Raw genomic sequence first — 22,221 nt, forward strand, 5'->3', positions numbered from 1 at the left:
GGCCCACTGAGCCAGGGAACTCATCTCTAAACCAAATGGCAGAGGGTTGGAATGTGCTAATGAAAGATACTAGACAATGATGGGTGAAAATAGCTGTGGGAGAAGGTGACAATCAGGGCCCCTTTGAAGAAGGCAGTTTCTTGGATTCACACGAGAGCGGCAGGTGTGCCAGGAAGCCCTCCTTGGCTCCTTGTGGCCCTCCCAGACTAAGGAGCTTACAGCTGTCATAAAGAGGATGGAGCCTGTTTGGCCCATGAATTCCCTCTAATTGACTCATTGGCTCCATCACAAGAGATCAGTGACTCAATGCTCAGCCTGAAATGTGCCCAGGTGCCCCTGTACTTCCCAAGCAGTGAGCACACATCCAGTGGGTACGCCCATGAGCCTACTTTATGACATTCCATTGGGCAAAACTCCTGTCCCCAGCACTGAGCATGGCCCAAGCCCCACAGCGGCTGCCAAGGGACCCAACTGCCCTGCTTGCCTCTAGCTCTCAGCATTGCTACTGGGCAAGCCAAGGGTACTGAAGTTTATCCCACTGTCCCCTGTCCATCCATATTGGAGGGGCCAGGCCATCGTGGTGGGGTGGGGCAGGAAAATAGTTGGGGCCGAGGGCTTGTGAGTGGGCCTCCTACTCCACAGCACAGGTGCAAGAGGAACTTTGGAAGCCCTGCTGTCTGTCATTGATACAGCTTCCAAGGTGTTCTTGAGTAGCAGACATTGTCCCTCAGGAGAGGTGACCCCACGGGCATGGGCACCCTGTTCCAGCGGGGGCCTTTTTTGTAGATGGGCTTGACGGACTTGGGAGCCCAGCGTGTCAGGTACCTGTGGAGGGAGAATAAAGATGTGCCTGTGAGGGCTGGGGGCCCAAGCTGGAACTGGGAGAGTGAAGCTCTGCCTCCTTAGGCCAGGCCATGGTTGGGCAAGCAAATCGTTTCACCAGTTTCCCTTTCCTGAAGTGCAGGGATTTTCTTGGGAGTAACTGCTGGGTGTCCTGTAAACAGATGGGCTGGGCTCTTGCTGCTGAAAGCCTGTGTGGCCAGGGTCAGGCAGCTCAGAGCCACGAGCTCCCTTGATCTTCATAATTGTCAATGTTTGTGTGTGTTTGCTGAGCAAAAGGAGGAGGAAGAGGCTGCCTGAGCAGATCATTCCTCTGGCCTCAGCCATGGGGTGAGAAGAGCTGATGTAAGGGCCTGAAGGAACCCATTACTCTTCCCCATTTGGCTCACTCAGCCACCCTAGCCTTTAGGGAACTCCCCAGGGTACCGTAACTGGTGTAGGACCCCTGCCCCTCACCCAACCTGTAATGGGAAACAAGTGGTAAGGGCCTGCAGGCACAGCCCTAGCCCAGGAAGTTTCCTGTAAGTAGGAGGTGGGGTGGGGAAAGATGGCTGCCACCCATGGACCTTTGGCCTTCTCTGGGGATGGCCAGGGCCCTGATAGTTCCCAGAAAAGTGGCTCATGCCAGCTGGGATTTGGTTTTACTTTGTCCAGAATAAAACTTGGATCCTGTCCAGAAAGGCCCATCCTTCATGCTGAAAGCTCAGCTATGACAACGGCCAGGAATCCTCCCCTGCCTCCATTCTAGGTTGGGGCTCAACCCAGCTGTCTCTAGAGACCGTCAAAGAAAACACTTTTTTATTTAAAAAAAAAAAAAAAAAAAATCAATAACCTTGACTAAAAACTCTTAAGTTAAAAAATGATTGCTGATCTATGCAGTTCAACTGAGCTCTACTGGACCTTGGTCTTCTGCGGCCAGCCCTGAGTGAGGGTAAGATTCGGGAGGTGCCGGCCTGCACTCCAAGCGTACGCTCGGCAGGGAGGGGAGGGACTATTCTGTGTCTCCTCAAGCTGTCACTGCCCTGGCCAGGGTGATGACTATGAAGGAGGCTAGCTACAGGGACTGCTTTTTCTATGGTCTGTGGTCCTGGGTGACAGAAGATTAAGAGAAAGGGAAGGGACCAGGGATGGCCCCTTTGCTGGCCTCTCCCAGGCTTCAGAGGAATGCATGAGAGATGGGGTAGGAGAGCAGGCTCCCCAGAAGAGGTGCTCATTGAAATCTGGGGACTGCAGAGGATAAGCTGACCAGGTTCTCCTGAGCTACCACCCTAGAGCTGTTCTTTCTCCCATGCCTTGGAGAGGGAAGCTGGGCTTTAGCTGGCCTTGGGCCTGGTGCCTGTGCCACATGGAGCAGCCAGCTGGCAGGGGGTGGGCTGGGTGGCCTCCAGCCAGCTCTCTGGGAACACCCCAGCTCTAGCAAGAACCAGCCCCTTCCTACCTCTTGAAGGGGCAGCATGAGGAGGGACACAGCGGCAGACAAAGCATGGCTCCACCAGGCCCCAGCAGAGCCTGCACCCATGCATGGCAGCATGGAACGAGACTCCTCTGCAAGGGAATCAATGTCCTTCGTAGCCTGAACTCCCCCTCCCACTCAGGGTGGCCTTTTGCAACCAACAAGGCCCCACACATCATCAATCCTGTGTCACGTTAAAGGAAGCCGGATGTATGGGAGGGCGCCTGGCCTAGCTTCAAAGGCCTGAGGCACCATGGATTGTGTCCTCAGGCCTGCTGCTGTCTCTTAAAAAGGCAGAGGGGGGTGGGCTCAACTCCCAAATGGTCCATAGGACAGTTGGGAGACATAGGAAGAGGTTAGCATGTTCTGCTCCCCAAGAGCTGCTGGCAGATGGCTGAGCTAGCAATGTGGGGAGTGCAGGTAGAGGTGGGCATGTAGCCAGGGTGCCGGCATGGTGTTGGTAAAGGTCCAGCTCTGACTTAGCCTCCAGGTACAAAGAGGCAAGATACCAGGAAGAAGCCCTGCATTCCCACATCCTGCACCCCCCTACCCTCCATGCCTGAATTCTGTTGGGGATCCGCCTAGGAGGTTTGCTGGGGGCTGAGGTGTCTTGCTTTGCATCAGTCATCTTTGATACCTTACAGAGAGCAATGAAATTTAAAAAAGGGCAAAAACTGCAATTACTTTTGCGTCAACCTAATATGTTCCTCAGTCTAGTCTGGGAACCACTAGCTGGACAGAAGGAAAGGGCCATTGGTAGGGGAGAAGAACCCCCTCAAATCTATTTTACAGACCTGGCTCTACTCTCTAAAGAGGATACTACAAATCTAAGAGTATGTGAGTATGCTGATGTCAGAGAGGACGGAGGAAGGGAACTTGCAATCGGACAGCTGCTTGAATGTTAGACAAGAATCGGCTCTCGCTCTATAGGGTCCTGCTTAGACTAGAGGGCAGACTGAATGATTCCACGGGCTGGGGGCCATCCTCTCCTCGTCTATATAAACTCAGGGCCTCCTAGACTGCCACATGGCGCTGTGTAGATTAACTGCACAACCCTGGGGAGCACTATTTGTGACCTAGTTTACATGGATGTTGTCCTGAAGTTGTCCAATGTGCAACCTGCACAGCTGTATTCAGTGGCGCTAACCCAGGAAGCCCTCCCATTTCTAAGGCCTTCTGCCCTCTAATAACCCCAGCGCTGGAGAGAGCTAGGATACTGAAAGTTTGCAGTGGTACTGACATCCCCATAGCAACCCAGTGTGATGTCATAAACGAGGGATTAGCACATTCTAACGCCCAATCAGCAAGCCTCTACCCTCCTGGCCCCTTTGCTAAGGGCCCTACAGGGGAGGAAAGAGGCTGAGGCCAGCAAAGAAAGCAACAGAAGAAGCAAAGACTGCAGCAGGGGTGGACTGATGGGGGTGGGTGCTCAAGCTGGCAGAGAATGGAACGGACAGGCAAGGTGCACCCCAGCTTTCCTGAGCTGTGCGATGATTTCCGGCAAACAGCTTCCCCAGTGGAAGCCAGTGAAGGCTGTGGGCCTGCAGAACGCTCAGGCTGTTCACACCCAGGTTTGCTTACCGGTTGAGCTGGGGTTTCTTCTTCGGAACAACTCCTTCAGGAAGCCGAGGCCTGTGATTTGGTAACAGACCTGAGTGGAGGGAAGAGGGGACAGTCTTTGCAGTTCCCTCTGCAGCTCTGAGGGGGCCAGAGGGAAAGCCCAAGGGAGCGGGGAGGTTGGCATTGGGCAGTGAGTGTAATTAACACTCTGGATATCCAATTTTCTTCCAGGAGGGGCCAAAACATGGGGCAGCTGGGTGGCGAGAGACAGCTCCTGCAGCCCTCTGCCCCTCTTGGTCCTGAGGGCCTTCTACCTGCTCGGTGGGCCATCTTCACACATTCCTCGATCTTGCGGTGTTCTTCCCGGCACAGGCCTGTGACCTTTCGGGGTAGCATGCCTCCATGAGGCCGGATGAACTGGCTAAGCAGCAGAACATCCTAGTGGAAACAGAAAACAGGGGATGAGGGTCAGCTGGGCTTGCTTTTGATGCTGGGAAGCTAGGACTTTATGGTCTACAGGGGAGGTGGATGTCTCCTGGGAACCTGCCTGAGATCACTTCCTCCACACACAGCATTGCACACTGGTCTGCTACCTTTATTTACCCAACAAAGGTTAATTCCAACTTAGTAAGATTTTCTGTACCCCATTACCAACCCCAAGAGCTCCCAGCTTCTCCATGAGATTTTTTTTTTTTTTTTTTTTTTTTGAGACAAAGGCTCACTCTGTTGCCCAGACTTGAGTGCAGTGGTGCAATCTTGGCTCAATGCAATCTCTGCCTCCCAGGCTCAAGTGATCCTCCCACTTTAGCCTCCTGAGTAGCTGGGACTACAGATGGGCACCACTATGCCTGGCTAATTTTTGTAGAGATGGGGGTCTCACTATGTTGCCCAGGCTAGTCTTGAACTCTTGGGCTCAAGCAATCTGCCCGCCTTGGCCTCCCAGAGTTCTGGGATTGCAGGTATGCACCTCCACACCCACCCTCATGAGATTATCTTCTGATAGACTAGAGAACAGAAGCTCTTCCAGAAGAATCACCAATCTTTTATGTACCTGAAGCATTTTTCTTGGACAAAATGTCTGCTGAGTTATCGTCCTAGGGTGGGGTTAGGAGGCATGCTATATGTTTCCACACAAGAGGGGAAACCTGTAACATTTTAGATCCCAAAACCTACACACCACAGGCCAGAGTGTATGCAAACAGCCCCTCCACCTCCTGCCGTTCCCTCTGAAGGGCTAGGAAGACATACGAGCCGGGGAGGAAGGAACCAGGGTTGTGAAGTTTAATCTCACATGATCTAGGCCCCCTGTGAACAGATTTGATTGGATTCTTGGGCTTCCTTCCGACCATCATGTGCTCACCACGCTGCCTGGGACAGGTCAAAGAAACAGATAAACAGAGCCATAATCAAGACAAGGAACCACCTCCCTGCCAGGTCTAAAATGTTACAATTCCCAGACTGCTCAAGCCTAGCCTGAACAACATAGTGAGACCCCATTCTCCTAGAATGGCTGAAGGGGTTAAAGAAAACTCACCATTCCCCTGCCTGCAAGGGCCTAGCATGGCAGGCTTAGCAGTTAAGTTCCACAAACCAACTTGCTGCCCTGGCAAGCACCTCGCTGCATAACCACAGATTTGTTTTAATCACTAGACAGTTCCTGAGGGACCCAGGCCTTCAGTTCCCACCCCTGTACTTTTCAGAATCTGATGAAAAGAACTTGGATTGGATTAATCCACGGCTAATCAACTGGGCTTGAGGCCCCAGCCCCTCATCGAAGCCTGCCAAGCAAGCCGACAGCTTTGTGCAGCTCAAGCTAATGGTGCTCTTAGTGGAAAGGGGTAAAAGGAAAAACAACTTTAGCCTTTACCTCAGACAGGATTAGATTTCTTCTGCTGGAGAGAGCCAAGTACGTTTCCTAGAAAAGGCTGGGAGGAAGAGTGCCCCGTGGTGGTTGGGCAGGTGTGGGGTTTACTTTCCTATCAGCAGCTGAGGCTCCAAGGATGCCCACAACCCCACTAATTTCTGCACGCCAGCAGCTGGGAACACTGCCTCTTGCCTGTGTGCTTGCTTTCTGTTACTCTAAGCGGCCAGCAGAAGGGCCTCAGGACAGAAGGAACCCCCCCAACCCCTCAGGGTGGCCTCAAGCCAAGGCTTCCAGCCCAGGAGATTAGTTGGGTCACTCTGTTCAGATCCCATGGGCATGTGGCTTCTCCTGCTCTTATCACCTAACCAGGATCTCTGCCCTTAGTCATCCTATTCCACAAAGGGGCACAGGGACAACCTGCAGGTCAAACTGGCCCAATGCCTGAATCACCTGAAACCCAAGAATAGGGTGCTTCATGTCACAAGTGAGAGCTCTGAAGAACAAGTAAGGATTTCTCCAGGGCTGTGTCCTTAACCCCAGGCCCTCCCCATCTCTGGGGAGGAGGTAGTGTAGTCATTAGGGGCATGAGCTCTGCCTGGGCTTTCATCCCTGGAGTTTGTATCCCAGCTCTGATACTAGGTGGGAGATCTGAGGCAACTTCACTAACTCCTCCATGCCTCCAACTTCTTCATCTGTAAAATGAGGATGAAACTAGTACCTACTTCATAAGGTTATTGTGAAAACTAAGTGAATTAAAGCAGGAAAGTACTCAGTGCCGGACAGAGTAGGCACTCAATGTTAGCTGCTATTAATGTTTTTTGATAGTGTCACCAGGCTGGAGTGCAGTGGCACGATCTTGGCTCACTGCAACCTCTGTCTCCTGGGTTCAAGCGATTCTCCTGCCTCAGCTTCCCGAGTAGCGGGGACTACAGGCATGTGCCACCACACCTGGCTAATTTTTGTAATTTTAGTAGAAACAGGGTTTCACCATGTTGGCCAGGATGGTCTCAATCTCTTGACCTTGTGATCCGCCCACCTTGGCCTCCCAAAGTGCTGGGATTACAGGCATGAGCCACTGCGCCTGGCCTAGTTGTTATTATTCACTACTGTCTTCTTTCCCTGGAAACGACTGCACTAGAAGAGCTCAAGCAATCAGCTATCTTTATAGCTCCAACACAGAACAACAGGGTAATGTATGCCCAGATCACAGTGAGAACAAGGAGCCTATTCAAATACACCCTCATCATACAAGAGAAAAGCCAAACCCAGATCATGATTGCATCCCACAAGAGTACAACCCCTGTGAGCTGAGTTAAGGGCCCTAGTGATCTGAGGCACAACCAGACCATAAACTCAATCAGTGGCTGTCAACCCTGACTGCACATTAGAGCCAGGGGACAGCGCTTAAAACATGCTCAGGTCCCACCCCCTGAGGCTGACTCAGCTGGTTTGGGGTGGAGCTCATGCATCATTACTGTTTTTTTTGTTTTGTTTTGTTTTGATACAGAGTCTCGATCTGTTGCCAGGTGTCAGGCTGGAGTGTAGTGGCTCGATCTCAGCTCACTGTAACCTCTGCCTCCCAGGTTAAAGCAATTCTCCTGTCTCAGCCCCTCGAGTAGCTGGGACTACAGGCACGCGCCACCATGCCCAGCTAATTTTTGCATTTTTAGTAGAGACAGGGTTTCACCATGTTGACCAGAATGGTCTTGATCTCGACCTCCTAAAGTGCTGGGATTACAGGCGTGAGCCACCGTGCCTGGCCACATCATTATTTTTTAAAGCTCCCCAGGTGATCCTAATGTGCAGCCAGAGTTGAAAGCAACTGGACAAAGGACTCCCATCTCTGGTGGTTCCATGAAATGAAGCGCGGGGGGACGCTGCTCCAGCTAACCAGGGAATCTGAGAGCTTCATGCCACACAAAGCTGAGTCTCTGTAACCAGACTCACGTCATAGTTATACTTGTGCTTCAGGTTCCAACGGCAGATGGGGCACTGGCCAGAGGGGTTAGGAGGATTTGGAGTCTCCTTGGGAGTTGCTGTGATACGGCCTTCAATCTAGGAGACAGAGAAAGAGAGCCAGTGTGAGACACAGGGCCTGCACAGAGCCACGTTATCTTTGTGCAAACCCCAAAATGATGGGAATGCTGGTAAAAGTTTATCTTGGTGGTTCTTGTGGGAGTAGCTAAGAGGTTTTTCTGCCTGAACTGTGGTGTTTATTTTGCAGTTGCTGTATGCTAGGCCTTGAGATAGCCACAGGGATGTGGTTTGGTGGCTTACAGGGGTAACAGAAACCACCTGAACTTGATACCAGTGGCAAGAGGGAGAGAGGGGTTTGCTGTATCAATTGAATGCTACCTTTCCTCCCTCAAAAGAAAAAACAAAGGCACCGGAACACTATACTTTTTCCAGTCCCTGGTTTTTTGGGGAAAGTAATACATGCACATGGTAAAATGTTTCACATAGCACAGGGATACAGAATCCAAAGAAAGCCTCCCTCCAATCCCACATATCCTCCTAGGGGGAAACTGCACTTCCCAGCTTTATCTTACAGAGTTAAGGCTATGCCAGTGGGTCTCAACCAGAGGTGATTTTGCTCCCCAGGGGATATCTGGCAATGTCTGGAGACACTTTTGATTGTCACCACTCGGGGAGGGAGTGCTACTGGCATCTAGCAGGGATGTTCTCCCCATCCTACACTGCACAGGACAGCCCTCACAACAAAGAAGTACCCAGCCCCAAATGCCAGGAATAGCAAGGCTGAAAAACCCCAGGCTGTGCCATATAAGTAGGTATGTGTGCACTCCTTCTTCTCTCTTTACAAAAGAAAGAAAGAAAGAAATAACACGAAACAGATGGGAGGATACATTTCCCTGTCACGCTCCTTGCTTTTATCATTTGGATGCCACCTTTTAAATCCTGCTAAGGCCAAGTGTGAAATGACCTCCCTGTCACTGCTGTGTCCTGTGGAACAGCCTTGGAATTGCTAAGTGCAATAAACCAACAATCTGGGAATCAGCTCCAACTGCAAGAGAGAAGTTTAGAAAGCCTTGCTGACTGAGACAGATTATGAGAGTGAGGCTGGGACAGGTCTGAGAGGTTTTGGAAGGGAAGCAACACCGTCTCTTGGGGGAGAACTGGCACAAGGGAAAGGGGCTGGAAGTACTACTTGGCTGTGCAGGGCACTGCTACCCTCCTTCTCCCATGGTAATTACAACTATGCCAGAAACCGAGATGTTAGAGAAAATCCGCGCGTACATGGTAGGCCTTGGGAGGTGGGTTGCGGTGGGTCAGGGGTGGGGGTGGGGAGAGCTAACATTTATTGACTTCCCATTATATGTGTGGCTCAGTGCTAAGAATGATTCACATATATTAGTTCACTTAACCTCGGTGAGGTAGGTGTCCGTTCTTATTTCATAGGGGAGAGAATAATACCCAACGTCAGCCACGGCAGTGCTGCTAAAAGCATGGATGGGCTTTTCCCTCCCCTGAGGGCTCTCATAGACCACAATGCCTCCACGTCTATTCTACAAACAGCAGACTCATGCCCCACATGAAAATGCTCTTTATACTCAAAAGTCAGATTTCTCTCCTGTAGCATGGAGTTTATGGAATGAATGCTTGTTTTGGCTTTGAATCAAGAAGCCTAAACGGTACCCTAAGGGGACTGGGGGGGGTCCCCTAAAAAGAACTGTTTTGAGGCTAAGCAGTGGAAAGGCAGAGGAAGCATTCTAGGAGGAGACCCAATGGACTTGTCCTAGGAATAAGACTGCCTGGGGGAAGACTGAGCTTGGCTGGCTACCTAAAGGGTTAAATCTCTGGTTGACATGGAAGTTACAGAGGTTTCTGGGAGCTCTACGGAGTGGCTGAGGATTTCTTGGAGGCATAGAAGGCCATGTGAAAACAACGTTGTCATTTAAGGATTATAGGATAATCTAGGACCCATGACTCCCCAAGGAAGGGAGGTGGGATGGGCCCAGTGAGGGAAAGGGGGAAGTGGGTAGATGAAGAATTGTTCCAACTTTCTTTTTATTTTTTTGAGACGGAGTTTCGCTCTTGTTACCCAGGCTGGAGTGCAATGGCGCGATCTCGGCTCACCGCAACCTCCGCCTCCTGGGTTCAGGCAATTCTCCTGCCTCAGCCTCCTGAGTAGCTGGGATTACAGGCACACGCCACCATGCCCAGCTGAATTTTTGTATTTTTAGTAGAGATGGGGTTTCACCATGTTGACCAGGATGGTCTCGATCTCTTGACCTTGTGATCCACCCGCCTCGGCCTCCCAAAGTGCTGGGATTACAGGCGTGAGCCACCGCGCCCGGCCTGTTCCAACTTTCTTACCAACAGACAAGCCAGGGCGCCAGTTAGTGAGGCCAGGGCATGGAGAATGTCACTTTTAAAATGCATCATATAAAGAGTAGTTTAGTCATTCTAGGCAGAAAAGAAAGGAACTGAGGTCCAGGCTCTTGGCCCTGGGTCAACTTACTCTGGCTCTCTAGGCGTACAACAACACCTTAGTTTCCCCTTTGGGAAACTGATTCATTACCCACCAAAGAGCTTATCAGCAAAGGCCTCTGAGACCTTGCTATACAAAAGGCCACTTTAATGAAATAGCGATACCTCAGCCCAGGCACAACAACTGTTCCTGATTAACCACACTATAGCACACAGCTTGACAAACAGTAAGACTGGGATTTATGGTCACTGAGGGAGCTGATCCTGGAGCCGGGAGTCCAGTTTGGGCCCCCTCTATCCCTCAGAGGAACAGCCAGGCAGCTTCAAGTGTTAAAGAGGTTATACATGGCCAACTCAATGATACTTACTATAGTTGTCTTCCCTTCTTGGATCTCCACCACTACAGAGATAAAGGGGAAAAATTAGGTCAGCCTTTTAATAAGGAACAGAGAGTTTCAAATAACAGCTCAAATTCTACACATTTGGAAAAAAGCAGCCTTCCATCTGTACTCTCCCATGGTCTCCACCTGGAGCAGAAAGCGCGCAGGATTCACCCCACTAGTGCCAAGGCTCTCTATGCCCTTGAGGGGGGTGGGGGCAAGCCCAGGATGCCTAGGTAGCATCACCTCTGTGGTGTGGGATTAAGGAGTTCCACAGTGTTTTTGCCTTTCTATGCAAAGATTTATCTTGGTTCTATCCAAAGGAATTGGTCAGATCCTGTCCTATAGTGGAGAGCAATAAAAGAGGGTGGGGCAGTGGTATCTAAAAGACCTTCAAAAGTACCCAGGCGGCCTGTGTTCCTGCACAAAGAGAATCAGATAAGAATGGTTTCTTCAGTGTATGGGTTAAGGTTTAAATAAATTAAAAAAAAAAAAAAAAAAAAAAAAGAAAGAATGGTTTCTGCTTTGAAGAGTTTACAAGGTAAGACATAGCACTGAACTAACACTATTCCAGTGTCCCCTAGTGAATGAACAAAAAGATAAGTTCACTCCTAGAACACATCTTCGGAATCTTGAGTTAAATCATCTCCTTTTCTCCCTGAAGGGTTGCATGTTATTATATATACCGGAGAAGGTTGATGTATGAGGTAGGAATAAGGAGCCTGAAGATACTGGGTCCAGGAAGAATTTCAAGGAGAGTATTGCTTTGCCTTTTTTTTTTTTTTTTTTTTTTGAGACAGAGTCTCATTCTGTTGCTCAGGCTGGAGTCCAATGGCACGATCTCAGCTCACTGCAACCTCCGCCTCCCAGGTTCAAGTGATCCTCCTGCCTCAGCCCCACTAGTAGCTGGAATTACAGGCATGTGCCAACATGCCTGGCTAATTTTTGTATTTTTAGTAGACACAGGGTTTCGCCATGTTGGCCAGGCAGGTCTCGAACTCCTAACCTGATGTGATCCACCCGCCTTGGCCTCCCAAAGTGCTGGGATTACAGGCATAAGCCACCATGCCAGGCCCCACATTTCCTATCTTACCTAACCAAGATGCAGAATGACAACTTCAACAATCACCCAAGGAAGATCCAAGCTGATAGCCCACATTCAGCAAATATAATCAAATAGTTCTTAGAGATACTCCCTTGTTGACACAGTTTTTTTTTTTTTTTTGAGACAGAGTCTCGCTCTGTGGCCCAGACTAGAGTGGTACAATGGCGCAATCTTGGCTCACTGCAACCTCCGCCTCCCAGGTTCAAGCCAATTCTCCTGCTTCAGCCTCCCAAGTAGATGGGATTACAGGCACCTGCTATCATGTCAGCTAATTTTTTTGTATTTTTGTAGATGGAGTTTCACCATGTTGGCCAGGCTGGTCTTGAATTCCTGACCTCAGCCTCCCAAAGTGCTGGGATTACAGGCATGAGCCACCGCACCCAGCTGACAGTTTCTTTAGAAAGACAGAAGCCAGACCAGATACAGTGGCTCATGGCTTATAATCCCAGCACTTTGGGAGGCCAAGGTAGGAGGAAATACCGGAGCTCAGGAGTTAGAGACTAGCCTGCGCAACGTGGCAAAATCCTACAAAAAAACCCTAAGATTAGCCAGGCATGGTGGCATGCACTTGTAGTCCCAGCTACTTGGGAGGGTGAGGTGGGAGGATCGCTTGAGCCCAGGAGGTTAAGGCTGCAGCAGCCATGATGGAGCCACTGCATTCCAGCCTGAGCGACAGAGCAAGACTGCCTCAAAAAGAGGGAAGTCACAGCTGTTAACACACAAACTGGTAAATATCAAATGCTTAGTAAATGCTAAGGGTAGCAAAATATTCGTCATGGTCTCCTTTTGACTGCTAATTACTGTAATTGGAAACTTAAGCCCATATAGCTAGGATGCAAACCGTCTTTCAAGACATTAAACCCACATTTTAACAGCAGTTTGGCTATGGCGATTTAGTTTCTACTCAGCTCTGGCCCAGGCAAGAAGTAGTACAATACAAATTAGAAAGAGTCTAAGGCTCTTAACTTTGAGAATTCAGTGAGAGCTATGAACTTCTCCCTAGGAAAACAACAAGACACATGCAATTAGACATGAATTTCAGGAGGCTCAGAGCCTTCTAGAGCTAGATACCTAACAGTAATGCTGGTTCCCTCTCAGGGGTAGCACTAGGTGCTTTTAGTTTCTTCTTTTTGCCTCTGTATTTTCTAAAGTTTCTAAAATAAACATGTCCTGCATTTGCAATTAAAAACAGCAAAAGGCCGCGCATGGTGGCTCATACCTGTAATCCTAGCACTTTGGGAGGCCAAGGTGGGCAGATCACTTGAGGTCAGGAGTTTAAGACCAGCTTGGGCAAACCTCAGGTGGTGAAACCCCGTATCTCCTAAAAATACAAAACTTAGCTGGGCGTGGTGGCACATGCCTGTAGTCCCAGCTACTCGAGAGGCTGAGGCATGAGAATCGCTTGAACCTGGGAGGTGGAGGCTGTAGTGAGCCAAGATCACACCACTGCACTCCAGCCTGGGCGACAGACAGAGACCCTGCCTCAAAAAACAAACAACAACAACAAAACCAACCAACCAAACAACAATAAAAAGAGAAGGGCCTGTCTAAGGAAAAATGGCAATTCTAACCCAACCAGAGGCCCATGGCAGCATCTGTGATCACGGAGCTCTGTGACCAAGACCTAATTGGACACAGATTGCCCAGAATTGTCCCCCATTTGGCAAGCCATTCATAAAGACTCACTGCTCCAAAACAATCCTGAGAGCCCCTCAGTGTCCAACTCCAGACATACAAAGGAGTTACAATGGCTAGAAAAGCCCCGAGGCTTTCTCCAGAGAACACTATAGTTACTAATCAATTCAAAGACAACCTAGGTTTCTCCATGTAAAAGAAAATGCGTCACCCCACACAAGTATCTACTTGTACAGAACAGAGACCAACCCAAAATGGGACTTTGGTGAGACGCAATGTGGTCCTCAGTCTGGTAGCCAGCACAGCTGCAGACAGAAGGTCACTGCAATACGTCAATCTGCAGAATCAATCTACAAACGGAGGATGGGGAGAAATGAAGGGAGGTATGAGGAAGGCACATCCCCAGCTTAGTAAGGGTTCCAGGCACCCTGAAACTTTGCAAATTTGCAAAAACCAAGTTGAGAGACAACCTAATCTGCATAAGAACAAGTAGGGGAAAAGTTTCTAAGAATCCCCATAGGAAACAAAAGGAGAGACACATGCTGGTACCACTGGAATCAGCAGAAGAACAATGCCCTGAAACACACAGTGGATAAACATGTGGTTCCCTTCTTGGTGGAGGCACTTGGGTCCTAACCATGAGGTAAACAAGTCTAACAAAACACATCACTCCCGGCAAAGAACCAAACCCTGAAGTCATCCTACTGGCCCCTGGAAAAGAGATCAAAGCCCATGGCAAGCTCCACTGTTCAAAAGCTCCCCCTCCACACAGCAACTCCGAGCCAGTGAATCATCTTACATCTTATTGTTTTACCCAGAAGCCAGTGGGTAAAACAATAGGCAGATGCTTATCTAACAGAGACAATTTGTCAAACCAGAAGGAATGACCTGAGAATTTACAGGGAACTGACATTGATCAGGGTGGTGTATTAGTGCAGGGGGAGAAGGCTCAGTTGGAGCCTGGAGGGGCTCTTAGTAGATTTTAAGCCTCTGGAAAGAGGAGATAGGAATCAAAATAGCATTGATTTTCAGCGTGCATACAAAAACGTGTCAAAACCAAACAAAACCTGAGATCCATTTTGTCCCTGGCCCCTTTCTATTCAAGAGAAGTGGGAGTAGCTAAGAAAAGCTGGACTGAGAGATTTAGGCACTAACAGAAAACTTGTATAGAAAAAGAAGGAATCACCCTTGTGTTCTGAGATATGGCACTATCAAGTAAACTAAGGAAAGAGATGAAGCAGTTTTCTAAACTAGAATTAAGGGCCAAAATCTTTACAGATAAACACTTCTCATACACATGAAATAATCTGTCCAAAATGAGGCAACACATTTGCTGAGTACCTGTGGATTGTACAGCTTCGCTCTACCTATTGCGGAGAGTTACCGTAGAATAGGAGCCAGTCTTTGCCTTAGAGGAAGAAAAGAACTAAACTCTGCATGGGAACTTGATTATAATAAAGTCCAGGCCTCGTAAAGAGGTCCTTTGAGTGCTTCAGTAAATACTTGCCTAGGATGGCGTCCAAGATAACTGAATTGTAATAGTTTGGAATGAATGGCATTGTGGTGAGACTGAAGTAAATGCAAAAGGAGGAGAGGGGTGACACCTATAGTCTCAGCTACTCAGGAGGATCACCTGAGCTAAGGAGTTAGAGGCCAGCCTGAACACACCAGGACAACATGGAAAATGCAAAAAAACCTTGACAGCCACATGAACAGACACAGTGAACTGCAGCTGTGTAAAGCCCCAACTGCTTAGTAAAAGAGGAAGTGAAAAAAGATGAGGAGTGCAGGGCACTGCTGGATCAGTGACCAGAGATCAAGGTCTCTCTTAGAGAGGATCTGTGGAAACTAAGGCCCAAGCAGAGTAAGAAAAACTAGAGCAACTGATGGCTGGGCAGTGGCCCTTGTAGTCTTACGTAGGGTCAGGGAGAGGAGTGCCACCTTTGGGATGTGTGCCTGTATTTCTGGCCACCGGCCACTGACCACTTTTCGCAAACACCTTCCTGCCTCAAGCCCTGCTTCCACCAGTTCATCTTTAATTCTATCATTAAAGTTTCTGGTTCCCAGCTGGGTGTGGTGGCTCACGCCTGTAATCCCAGCATTTTGGGAGGCTGAGGTAGGCGGATCACGAGGTCAGGAGTTTGAGACCAGCCTGGTCAGTATGGTAAAACCCCTTCTCTACTAATAATACAAAAAGATCAGTTGGGTGTGATGGCACATGCCTGTAGTCCCAACTACTTGGCAGGCTGAGGTGAAAGAATCACTTGAACCCAGGAGGTGGAGGTTGCAGTGAGTTGAGATTGTGCCACTGCACTCCAGCCTGGGTGACAGAGAAAGACTCCAACTCAAAAAAAAAAAAAAAAAAAAAAAACGTTTCTGATTCCCTTACCACCTGCCCCTTCCTTTCCCTTGGACCCCTGAGGGAACTTCCCTCTGCCCTATGCTTCAGAATAAGGAGTCTTATTGCTGCACAAAACTTTCTTCCCACCAGCTGGTTACTCTGGACTATGTCTCCTGAATTTTTTTTTTTTTTTTTGAGACAGAGTCTTGCTCTGTCGTGCAGGCTGGAGTGCAGTGGCATGATCTCAGCTCACTGCAATCTCCGCCTCCTGGGTTCAAGTGATTCTCCTGCCTCAGCCTCCAGAGGAGCTGGGATTACAGGTGCGTGCTACCACACCTGGCTAATTTTTTATTTTTCATAGAGACGGGGCTTCACCATGTTGCTTAGGCTGGTTTTGAACTCCTGACCTCGTGATCCACCCACCTCAGCCTCCCAAAGTGCTGGGATTACAGGCATGTGCCACTGTGCCTAGCTGGTCCCTGAATTCTTTAAAGAATCCAACTCACTCCTCTCTCAAAGCTTTTATATGGGACTGCCCAACCTGTGAGGCATATCCTTGTCTGAAATGTTAGGTCTTCCAGAAGGTCTTCTTAACCAACTGAAAGAAATGAAGCAAATTCCCTTTGGCTTTTACTCACTTCAGTATATCTTTCTCTAAGTGTCTGATAGGTCATGGCTTAATTTATATAAAAATTTTTTTTATTTTAAATCCGTTTCCTTCACAAGGGCTTTAAGAGGGATAAGGGAGGAATGAGATCTAACACAACCTTTGCTAAATCTGGCAGTGCCAATCATAAAGGCACTAAATGGTCTTTGGCAAGTTACCTGCTAAGAGCTTTTGGGGAAGGCGGGAACAATAAGGGAGGCCCTGCCATGAAATACCAAGGTGATGTTACTGGTGCAGAGGGAAGAGGGCTGGCTCTACTTCCAACTCCATCACTTATTAGCCATGTGATGTTGGGCAAGCTATTAAATCCTTTGGGACTGCATTTCCTCATTTATAAAAATGAGGACAGTTAATATCCACCTTTAAGGTGTTTTTGAGAAGACTGAATAAATGTATATGGAAAACCTAGCACAGTACTTGAAGCAGGCACAGTAAATCACAATTTCTATTTTCGTCCTCCTCTTTTCATCTTACTTTTTCCATAATAATCTTTTTTTGGCTTTGAGTGTCTCTCTGGTCAAACTTTAAACCAGGCTTTCTCAACAGCAGCGGGACTGCCATTTTGGGCCAGAACTTCGTTGTGGGGAACTGACCTGGGCATTATGTTTAGCAGCATCCCTCGCCTCTACCCCCCCATGCTAGTAGTACCAGTTGTGACAAGCAAAAATGTCTGCAGACGCTGCCAAATGTTCCTGGGGGACAAAATTGCCTCCCAGTTGAAAATCACTGTTTTGACTGAAAGTCTTCATAGACAGGAAAATTGGTCTTCATGAGCTGACTAAAATTATTATTATCTGACACTTTGAAAAGCAAGATGTTTGAATATTTTCAGCAAGAGACCCATCTTCTTTCCCATAACTTATAATGAATAGAATAACAAAAGAAAATGTTTCATTTAAAAGTTTTGAAGACAGGTGATTCTCAAGAATAGAGAATATGGTAGTGCCTTCACGTAGAATCACATTTTTAAAAAATTTATTTTATTTATTCATTTATTTATTTATTTATTTATTTATTTTTGGGGGACGGAGTTTCACTCTTATTACCCAGGCTGGAGTGCAATGGCGCGACCTCGGCTCACTGCAACCTCCGCCTCCTGGGTTCAGGCAATTCTCCTGCCTCAGCCTCCTGAGTAGCTGGGATTACAGGCACGTGCCACCATGCCCAGCTAATTTTTTTGTATTTTTAGTAGAGACGGGGTTTCACCGTATTGACCAGGATGGTCTCGATCTCTTGACCTCGTGATCCACCCGCCTCGGCCTCCCAAAGTGCTGGGATTACAGGCTTGAGCCACCGCGCCCGGCCTTCATTTATTTTTTTAAAGATGGGCTTTCACCATGATGGCCAGGCTGGTCTTGAACCCCTGACCTCAGGTGATCCACCCACCTTGGCCTCCCAAAGTGCTAGGATTCCAGGCACGAGCCACTGCGCCCGGCCTAGAATCACATTAATTCAACCTAACATTTAGATGAAGGATTTCAGAGACCCATTTGATTTACAGTCCATCATTTTTTCCCTTTTTTTTTAAGAGGTGGGGGTTCTCACTATGTTGCCCAAGTTACACTCCAATTTCTGAGCCCAAGTGATACTCCTACCTGGGCCTCCCAAAGTGCTGGGATTAAAGATATGTACCACTGTACCTGGCTTACATTTCACAAACTTTCCAACTGGAAAAATTCTTTAAGTCTAACTTCAAATATTAGTTGTTAAAACAAACAAAACGATTCCTCTTGCCTTTTTTTCTAGAAGCATAGCAAAATCTGCCTCAACTTTGAATTTCATAAAGAATATGCAAATTGTAGCCAATAGTGTCTGACACTTGGTAGACACTCTCAAAAATGGTTATGGGCATATGCCTATTTTGCAGCATGGGAACAGATGAACCATCCAAATCGTTTCTATCATCTGCATGATCCCTTTAGTGTCATCCATTAGCAAATCCACTAATAAAAAGTTAACCATGGAATATCCAGACTTTCCTTTTTTTTCAAACAAATGCTCCACTTCCCTTACTGGCTAAATTCTTCAAACATACCTGCTATTTCTATTTCTTCATCAACTATCTCTTTCATTTCTCCAAACTGGATGCCTTGTTTGCCATTCTATTGAAACTGCTATTTGAAAGCTACAAAGAGAGACCTCTTCTGAGACAAATCCAATGACCCCTTCATTAGGCTCTTCTTTTTAGATTTTTCTGCTCCCTCTGACAACAATGATCACTCTTTTCCACTGGCTACTTCTCAGCTTTCGTTAAAGGATATGCTGCGCAATACTATGCCAGATCCTCAGAAAACCCCACATCTCTTCTTTTGCACATCACTCATCCTTTCTTGTTTCCTAGTACACAAAGGAAGGCTATATCCTAAAAGACCTTTTCACTCTCCGCCAAATTCCATCCTTTTGTGAGCCTGCTAAAACACATCCTCTTTATGAAAACTTCCAACTGGGTTTGCTGTTTCCAGCAACTGAGTCTCCCTGTACTTCGTCACGTAAAAGACTAAACTGCATTTATTGGAGTATGTATATATATATATAATCTCATTAGAACCTAAGCTCTTCAAGAAAAGGGCTGTATTTTCTGTCTCCAGAATTCCTTCACAGCTTGAAGCAGAGCACTTGGTCTTCCGTAAGCTCTCAGTTGATGCTCGAATCAGGCCGCTTTTCCAGATTAAGATTAATGAAAAGCTAAACTACCCTCCTGCATTTGCCTTCGTCTCAGCCATTCAATGGCCTTTCCACTTTGACCTACCCCTCTCAGGGCGGCTAGCGGTCCGGGCAGAAAAAGCAGCCATCAGATCACAGCATTTTGAGAAGCGGAAAGGGAGGCTCTGGGAGGGTACTCAAATGGCCTTCCTTTGTGATTCAGAGACTCTTTAATAAAAGAGACTGAGATTCGGAGAATATGGAAGGGAGAATTAACATGCAAACCCTTCCCAAAAACTTTTCTGAATCCTGGGACAGGTTTCTTTTCTGCTCCTACTAAGCAGGCCTTTCTCTCCGTCCTCCTAGGCCTCGTGAGGATACTCACAAGGGGTAGGAGATCAAGAAAAGGCACCAGGGTCTGGAAGAGGCTTTTAAGCACCCCTGGAGAGCCAGTACCTCCAAAGTTTCAGAATCGCACGAAGGAAAGAGAGGAAGTGGCGCACCAGGGCAGGCGGAAGCAATCTCCGCCGCTCTTCTCAATTTCAGCAGATTGCTGGAACGCATGACTCACCTTCCCTGAACCCGCGAGCTGGAAGCCGAGACCAGCTAGTAGCTGCCGGGCCCGCTAGGAGCCCACGGAGAAGCCGCTCACTGCCGGACAACAGGCCCTTAAAGGCCGCCATCTTGAAAAATCAACCCTGACCTCTTGTCTACTTCCGCTTCCGGAACGTAGCGCGCGCAGCCGCAGTGGTGGGGCAGGAAGTGCGGCGTACTGGATTGTAGTTCGCTTACACCTGTCACGTCATTTATCTCACCTGCTCGCTTTGGGATAAGAGAGGCTTCTGCGTCAACTCTGCGTTTCGTGTTAAGGATCTAGCGGAGGTCTTTAGCTCCTGTCTGCCAGTGCCCGCAGTCTTCAAGGTTGCATTCGTTTCCTGGAAGGCTTACTTAGGAAAATCGCACGCAGCACTCCTACCTATGTCTTTAAAACGTTCTCCTCACTGCACGTCAGCTGTGGACTTTCAGCTTCTGTTACTGGGGTTAGACCTCTACAGGAGAGGTTGAAATGGCTAGGAACTCTGGATCTGGAGTATCGGGTATCAGGCAGACCTGGGATAGATACCACCTTCCTGCCTGACCACTACCACACTGATCTTTGATTTGCATATACTTAGACCTCTCTCCAGCCCCAGGGCCTTGGCACAAGCTGTTTCCTTTGCCTGCTCTTTAGCTGTCTATTTAACTTCTACGTATTTTTTAGAGCTTACTTCAAATCTTATTTCCACAGTTTTGCTTGACTGTCCATTCTCAGCACCAGATGCCTCTCCATCTTAGTACACGACAGAATTTTAGTTTTGTGATTGTTTTGTATTTATCTTCTCACCAGGCTGTAAGCTCCATGAAGGCAGGTACACTGTTTTCTGTTAACTCTCACATCTCCAGCACTTAGTATAGTTCTTGACACATAATAACAATATAATATATACTTGTTGAATGAATGAGTAGAACCTATTTTACAGGGTCTAGGGGAGGACTAGACCCTGAAGATTAGGTGTGTTAAAACATAAGTGCTCAGTCAGGCATGGAGGCTCATGCCTGTAATCCCAGCACTTTGGGAGGCTGAGGCAGGTAGATCACCTGAGATCAGGAATTCAAGACCAGCCTGACCAACATGGTGAAACCCTGTCTCTACTAAAAATGCAAAAATTAGCTGGTTGTGGTGGTGGGTGCCTGTAAACCCAGCCACTCTGGAGGCTGAGGCAGGAGAATCGCTTGAACCCAAGAGGTGGAGATTACAGTGAGCCAAGATCGCACCAATGCACTCCAGCCTGGGCGACAAGAGTGAAACTCTGTCTCAAAAACAAAACTAAACCAAAAAAATTTTTAAAAAGTGCTCAATAAACATAAGCTAGTTAATAGGGCAGTTATGGAGATGGCTCTTTTCACAAGTTGGACTCACTTACATTGTAGGAAAGCTTATGGTACCAAAGAGAAAATACAACTGCTCAGTTTTTCTTCTTTTTGATTTGTGGGACATATAGGATGTTCCTCTGGAGCTCCATAAGAAAGGAAAATCATTCACAGCTCAAATCTTCCACTTGGAATGATATTTTCCACCCTCCATAATAAGTCTGAAAGAGATTTCCTAGTTATCCTACTCTGAGTCATGGATGGGAAAATCAGCCTTATTAAATGGCATAGCATGTTTTCTGGTGAGTGAGAGAGGAGCTCATCATCCAGTTGGGACTGCCACCCTAGTAGACTAGGAGGATGCAGAGCAGCTGCTGTATGGGAAGTTTGAGCAGCATCACCATAGACAGAACAGGAGAAATGCAGCATTGGGGTACATGAAGACATCTCATTTAGCAAAGGCAAACCCAGTGAAGGGGAAACTTAAAAAAAAAGTCAGTCAAGGTGCCGGAGACTGACACGTGGATTAGGAGTGAAGCAGTGGGTCTTAGTGAGGAGAGGTCTAGGTGTTCCAGCCAGGATCAAGAAAGCTTTGACTCTCCCTATAGCTTCCCAGTTTGTTCTGTATAGATGACCTTGATCTATATTCTGTATTTGTACCACATCCCCCGTTTCTTCACCCATTTCCAGCTTCCAAGAATACAGTAGAGGCAAGGGCAGCAACAGAGCCACACCCAGGGCTTGCTTTGGACATAGTGAGCTCAAGCATTTGGGTGCCAACCCTCTCCTTATTATCTTATCCTAACTTATCACAATCAAATTTTATTTTAAAAAATAACTATGACAGGTAACATGTGATCATTGTAGAAAAATGAAACACTAGATAAACTAAAAAGAAAATAAATGTCATCGAAAATCCAGAGATAAGCATTGTTTACATTGAGCAAGATAAAATAATACTATGCATATTTTTTGCCTTGTAATATCTTATTTTTCTGAACCCACTTCTGATTAGTCCCTACAATTCTGTGAGACCAGCTTTTGAGAAGGAGACTAATTTTAAAAAACAACAACACATTTTTAAATTAAAGTAATACCTATGTAAGAAAAATTCACAGGCCTGGTGGAGTGGCTCACACCTGTAATCCCAGCAATTTGGGAGGCCAAGATGAGTGGATCACTTAAGGTTAGGAGTTCAAGACCAGCCTGGCCAACATGGTAAAACCTTTTCTCTACTAAAAATACAAAAATTAGCTGGATGTGGTGGTAGGCGCCTGTAATCCCAGCTACTCAGGAGTCTGAGGCAGGAGAATCACTTGAACCTGAGAGATGGAGGTTGCAGTGAGCCAAGATTGTACCATTGCATTCCAGCC

The 22,221-nt window shown here is 47.6% G+C and overlaps 1 protein-coding gene across 2 annotated transcripts; it reads right to left on the reverse strand.

The window, feature by feature from the left end:
- Positions 1–229: 229 nt before the first annotated feature.
- On the reverse strand, positions 230–19,762 carry MRPS18A (mitochondrial ribosomal protein S18A). 2 transcript variants are annotated; one of them, XM_017547394.2, is made up of 6 exons: positions 19,509–19,762; positions 10,535–10,566; positions 7,665–7,772; positions 4,168–4,291; positions 3,875–3,944; positions 230–825 (listed from the first exon to the last, which is right to left on the reverse strand). In XM_017547394.2, the coding sequence occupies exons 1-6, from the start codon at positions 19,618–19,620 to the stop codon at positions 681–683; spliced, it is 591 nt and encodes a 196-aa protein (XP_017402883.1). In that variant the 5' UTR covers positions 19,621–19,762; the 3' UTR covers positions 230–680. The 2 variants fall into 2 exon arrangements, with proteins under 2 accessions (XP_017402883.1, XP_017402882.1); XM_017547393.2 differs by having other exon boundaries at positions 3,875–4,291; positions 19,509–19,664.
- Positions 19,763–22,221: the final 2,459 nt, after the last annotated feature.

This window comes from Cebus imitator, unplaced genomic scaffold (genome assembly GCF_001604975.1).
Source record: "Cebus imitator isolate Cc_AM_T3 unplaced genomic scaffold, Cebus_imitator-1.0 Scaffold197, whole genome shotgun sequence".
In the NCBI taxonomy this organism is placed as follows: Eukaryota; Metazoa; Chordata; class Mammalia; order Primates; family Cebidae; genus Cebus; species Cebus imitator.